We start from the raw sequence: 6,013 nt of genomic DNA on the forward strand, positions 1-6,013 counted from the left end.
AACAATTATCCACATCTGTTGGAAGAATATGCATGATTTCAAATTAATTAAAAAGGTGTAACTTCATGCTTTTAATAACTTTAATTTTAATTATGTTTTCCATGAGGATTCCATGACCGCCAAGGGTTAACCCTGCTGTCAAATGTTTGTTGATAAACAATTCGGTCCACGAAAAAGAGCAACAACAAAAAAATGCGAACAATTTCTTAGTTTTTCTATCGTTTTTCATGCCATTTTGATGCAGACGGACAAACTATTTTCTAATAAATATGATGATATATTTAATATTCAATCGTACCCATGGTTTAGTTTTAATTTCGAACACAACATTTTACACAACAATTATCTCCTCCTCGTAAATGCTATCGCCCACAAATCGCTTCTCATACTCGATGCGGCTTCTTTCCCACTCTTTCGGGTGCGCTTTTTTCTTGTGCCCATGCAAGTTGGCGGACGAGTTGAACGTTTTCGGACAGTGCGGACATTTGTACAGCGTGCTGCCTGTGTGTATCGTCATGTGCTCCTGCAAATAAAACGCCCAATTGAGTATCTGTCTACGTAAAACTCCAGCCCTAGCAAGCTTCTCGTTCCATTACCTCCAATGTGAATGCTCGTTTGAAAGCTTTGTAGCAAACGTTGCACTGGTAAGACTTTTGCATCTTGTGCACAAACAGCTTGTGGCTTTTCAGGGCCGTATGCGTGGGTGCGACCTTTCCACAGATTTCGCACACGTTTTGCATTCCGCTCGTTTTGTGTCGATTTAAGTGTTTTCTGAGGCTGCCCTTGTTTTTCAACCTGAAAAGTGAACAATTAAGCAGATTTAGTTATTTTACATTTCAATGAACGACTGGCCCTGCTCGTATGCCTACCATCGTTTGCATATGTGGCATTCTACCCGCTCCGTTTCGTACGGATTGTGGCTATCCTTTTGATGACGGCGCAACGCTTCCCCAGTTTTGTACCACTTTGGGCAGGCGTCACACATAAATCCTGGCCCATGAACACGCTTTTTGTGTTGCTGTAGTCGCGTTTCTGATAAGTATCTATATGAAAAGTTAATGGAAATCATAATTTTTCGCCAGGGAACGCACTCCATTTGCTAACTATTTTTACTTACTCATTTCCACATTCTGAACATGCGAATTGTAAGCCATTTTCAGCAACGTGTTGCTTTCGATGTCTATTTAGCAGATGCCGCTTGGGGTACACGCGATCACACTGGTCACATTTATAGCTTTCCGCCACTTCTGGCCCGTTTTGCGTCGCATCTTCAGACTCTTCGTGGTGCTCGAATTCGATCTCATTGTCAAAGTTTGGTCCTGTTTCGATCTCATCACTTTGTTGGGGAGATTCTTTGGTATTCCGTTCTATTGTAAAAACGACACTTTCCCCACTGACTTCTTCCAAATTCAATTCCTCTGATGTTTCAATAAGAACAGTTTCCGAGTCTGAATCATCCGGAAAGGATTCGTGAATTTCATCTGTTTCTGGGCTTTCCGCGTACGCACACGAATCTTCCGTTGGTAACGGTTCCAGTTTGCTTCCATCCTGTTGATTCTGTTCTTCTGCATGGTGTATTCTTTCTACTAGCTCGTAGAAAGTGTTAAATTCGTCCACCTGTGCCCAGCACGCACTGCACACGTACTTCTGCTGAATGTCCTCTGCAGTGAACCAGAAATGGCGACACAAAACCGATACCACCTTCGGTTCCAGCTCGCTACAAAGAGAGTTTGCTTGTTCCTGACTGCTTAAACACAGCAAACAAGGTACCGTTTCAAATAGTTCAATTTTTAAATCCATTCTTTCCACAACACCAGCAGCAAACAAATGTTTGTTTATTTTCACGCTGCTGAAGCGTCCAAATGTCAGGTTGTGACGGTTTTTGACGTTTCGAACGAGGGTTTTTGATCAAATTTACATTCAAACGATAGCGTGGATGACATTGCTCTGAATCTTTTTTAGAAGATTTCAGCAAAATATTTGAAATTTGTGTTGTTAAATTTAATTTGAATAAGTTTTCATGACGTTAAATAAAATGTTGAAACATGTTTATTTTTCCATACCTTTTCCTGTTTGTTAAGTCTGATTGTTTTTGAATTTGGTTTTACTATCTCAGAAAATTATTGATTTTTTCGTTTATTTTTTTAAAATATATTTGTTATTAATTGTTATATTGTTTAAGTTTTTCACATGACGTAATACAAAGTCCAAAAGGAAGCCAGTCTCATGAACTGCAAAAAACCGTTCGATTTAAAAACGTGTTGTCCAATAGTTTTGCAAAACGGTTCAACGGCCTTGCCTAAAGTTCTGTCTGCCCAAAAAAACAACAAATATCTGGAGTCAAAGAACTTTACCCATGGCTCATGCACGTCCCACACATGCCTATGGGATGACGAACGGTTCAGGTAGTGTAGTATGTAGCCCCATTCTAGGTACGATTACCATTCCGCTTTCAGATCATTTCAAACCCGAGACACACCACGATCGTTAGCGAAATGAATGTCTCTCGATTTTCGTTTGCGAATTTCTCCCCAAAAGTTGTATTATTTATAAGGAAATGGCGTAATCTCGAAAGGAGAGACGTGCAACGGAAAACAAAACCAAAGCGTATAAACTTTGGCAACTCAGCAGAAGAACAAACACAGGAAAGGCACCCGCACTCAGGGTGAGACGCATGAAACAGGAATCGAACCGGAATGAATGGAAGCATTAAAAAAGGAGGAAATGAAAAATAAATTCTACCACACGCCGGGGTGTGATGGTGCGGTTCACACAAACCACCGACCACCGAGCGGAACGCAATGCACAACCAAACAGAGCCAACATTGGTCTGGCAAATTGGCAAATGGTCGCTCAAGAATGCTCACCTGAGCTGGGGCTGATAATTTATGCTGACCACACTGGCAACGTGTTAGTATGAGCGGGAGTGAGGGGGGAATTTTTATGCAACAGGTAACGCTACTTGAGCTTAAACAAACATTAATAATTATGGTGTATGTGTTATGTGTTAAAGGCACTCAGCTTTGGTTTTTCTTCATAAAAGCATAGATGTCTTACTTCCAGGCTGAATTTTGTACCATGATAAATGACATAATTTTAATTCCTCTTCCGCCCCGGCAGCGCAATGACATCATCAACTTAGCTATCCTCACTGCCTCACGGGCCGTCGTGCTGAATTTGCCTTCTGGGATGTCACTGACGGCGAGCACGTACAAATTAATTCATTAATCATGCTTCCCTGCCAACTAACAAAGCCAGCCTAAAGGGCCTACCGCAACTTCTTCCAAGCAAGAGCTGGCAGGCTGATGCTGATTTCCGTTTTGCTATTTCTCTTCCCATTTCAAGAACAGAGCAAGATTTTCGCGCAGATAAGCAAAGCACAATATTTGTTCGTTAGAATGAAAGACACACAAAAGGCATGGGTACGGCGTATGGTACAATTTAAATCATCCTAACCATCCTAAACTGAGATTTGGACGGTTTGATAGCACGCAAAAAAACACACATCAAGCGCTCCTATGTGATGTGGATATGAAGCAATTCTTGAGATTATTCCAAAAAACACTTTATTCTTACGCAAAAAAAAAAACGCAACCGTTACACCGAGGTTAACTTCTCACTGACCTACACTTCGCGCACGTTAATTACTACTTCCCTGATCGCGCCGTCCGCATCTTCCTGCAGCAGCATCCGCACGCGAGAAACGGAAAGAAGACGCTTGAACAAAACGCTCAGAACGAGAAAGAAAAAAAAAGAAGAAGAAGCATAATAATACACATACTTTTATCGTGCACAATTACGCCTAAATGAACTTGCTGCCTCCGAAAGTTCTCCCACATACCTAGAACACTGGGGGCGGGGATCGGAGACGGCTGATGCGCCGTGACGTAAGCCGAGGGGCACGGTGCTACGGGGGCACACACGTGTACTCGCGCATGAGGCAGCTAGTAGTAACTGTGTTAATAGTGTACTCTTCGCGGCCGTACGCGAATGTAGGTCTTTCCGGTGTTTTCGGCTTTCCCGGGGGCCATCCCTTGCGACGTGCAGTTTTCATGTGTGTGTGTGGGCATGTGAATATATATGTATGTTAACCGTTTAATGTATGTTCTAGCGGATCATCCGCGCGAGTGCGATGTAAGACGCAAGATTAAGACCCCGAACCGACCGGCTTCCCGCGTGAGCAACATGAGAAAAACCCATTTCATCAGTGAACCTTGTTTAACCTACTGTTGTGTACTCTGACCCAGGTAGAGGTGTGCGAGGAGTGTGTTGAAGGGTAGAAGTTCTTGGCTTTTTTTTCTCTAAACCATTCATTTTGCTCTCGTAACTGTCTCGTCCACAGAACGGTAAAGGGTGATTGCCGGGATGACACAGCTGAGTTTCTTGCCGGAGCCATACACACAGAGCCATTGCCGGACCTGTTCTAGTTGGTGATTTTATCTGAGCTTAAGGTAGAATGATATCTACTGCCTCATGCGCCAACGTATGTGGCGTACGGGCGGGGAGGGCTATTTGTTTTAGAGCCTCATGAAGTTTCACATTCGCTTCCCCTTCTAGACATGCTGGGGTTCTGAAACCTTGCCTATTGCAAGCCTAACTAACCATGAGAGTGTGCATCGAAGCGACTCCTCCATTACTCACTCAGTCGCGCACTCGCGATCTACCGGGCGGATGTTTCGTATCATTGCTGGGAAATGATGACTCTCTTTACCGATCGCTTGATAATCGTATACCATAATCAAATGAGATAAGCTTGAGTGATTGCATGTTGGGATGTGCAGTTCTAGCCGATCTTTAGCTCCTACAGCGGACTCTTTTTTTGCCGTTCAGATTCCACTGTGAAATAAATAATAAAATGTTCCGCTCAGCCCATCATGCGACTTTCCATGCTGTCAGTGGTTGTCCTTGGTAGACAACTAAAAAGATACTTTATATGTATTTTTTCTTTCTTTCTCAATCTTCCAGCCCATACCGGTACTGTGTGTCCCCCAGTGTTGAAGATCGGAACTGGTTTTCTTCACCCTGCAAGCCAACAGTCCCCCCACAGTTTTGATGATTCGCTCGATCTCACCAAAAGGAGACAGCTGGCCATCGACGAGTCCAGCACTGTATCCTTCGGTGTCCCATTTTGTTTCTCCTCTTTCCTTCTCCTTTTATTCTTCTTCTTCTTCTTCTTCTTCTTCTTACTGTCCGATCTCATCGACACACAGAAGTTAAGCTGCGATCTTCGACAGCAACCATAAATTGGTTCTTAAGCCCGCTCGCGCAAAACGCAGCGGCGAACGCGCAGTGCAGCAAAGTGTTCGATTTATTTGCCAACTCGCGTTCTCCAACTGTTGCCGCCCTGCCTACATGAATACAACATTCGTCACTGGAACCTGTTGCAGAACAAACAAACAACAAAAACAAGATATGTCCAAAAGTTCATCAACCCTCAAATGCTGCAAGTCGTAGGAGGAATGAGTCACATTGATAGAAAATTTTAAAATGTTTATATCACTTTGAATGACTTGTATACACTTTTTATATGCTTTCTAAGTGTTCTATTTAACAGTAAAAAATATGCTAAAATCTGCTATTTAAATAATTTATTTAAAAAAGAAAAACAAACATTATCATCAATTGAACTTCAAATTTAGGTTAAATCAATCGATAATTTAAAAAAATCAGGTACTTATTTGGTTTATTTTCTTTATTGTAATTTCCAAAGACAAATCTCCCAAAATGCCCTGAAACGATCGCCTCAAAAAGACTGCCAAAAACACCAAACAGATCCTTTATTATCCCGCTCCTGCCCAAAAACTGCACGATCAACGATCAAGTAGCCCTTGGGAAACGTTGTCTTGCTTGCTCACTCATCCCTCAGCGGCACGACGACTTTCCAAAAACCACACCGTTCGCGCTGGGCTGGCAACCGCACCGACCGGGGTGCGTGTATATTCCTCGCTTGCCGACGATCTCGTTTCGTTCTTGCTGGTCTTGCGCAGCCCCTCCGACTCACGATCACGGCAAG

General features: G+C 42.9%; 1 protein-coding gene across 1 annotated transcript; it reads right to left on the reverse strand.

The window, feature by feature from the left end:
• Positions 1-255: 255 nt before the first annotated feature.
• LOC120950106 (zinc finger protein 684-like) lies at positions 256-1,846 on the reverse strand. Its single transcript, XM_040367871.2, has 4 exons — positions 1,118-1,846; positions 870-1,043; positions 597-795; positions 256-523 (listed from the first exon to the last, which is right to left on the reverse strand). Exons 1-4 carry the CDS (start codon positions 1,798-1,800, stop codon positions 332-334), a joined length of 1,248 nt encoding a protein of 415 aa, XP_040223805.2. The 5' UTR covers positions 1,801-1,846; the 3' UTR covers positions 256-331.
• Between the last annotated feature and the right edge of the window lie 4,167 nt (positions 1,847-6,013).

This window comes from Anopheles coluzzii, chromosome 2 (assembly GCF_943734685.1).
Source record: "Anopheles coluzzii chromosome 2, AcolN3, whole genome shotgun sequence".
Taxonomy (NCBI): Eukaryota; Metazoa; Arthropoda; class Insecta; order Diptera; family Culicidae; genus Anopheles; species Anopheles coluzzii.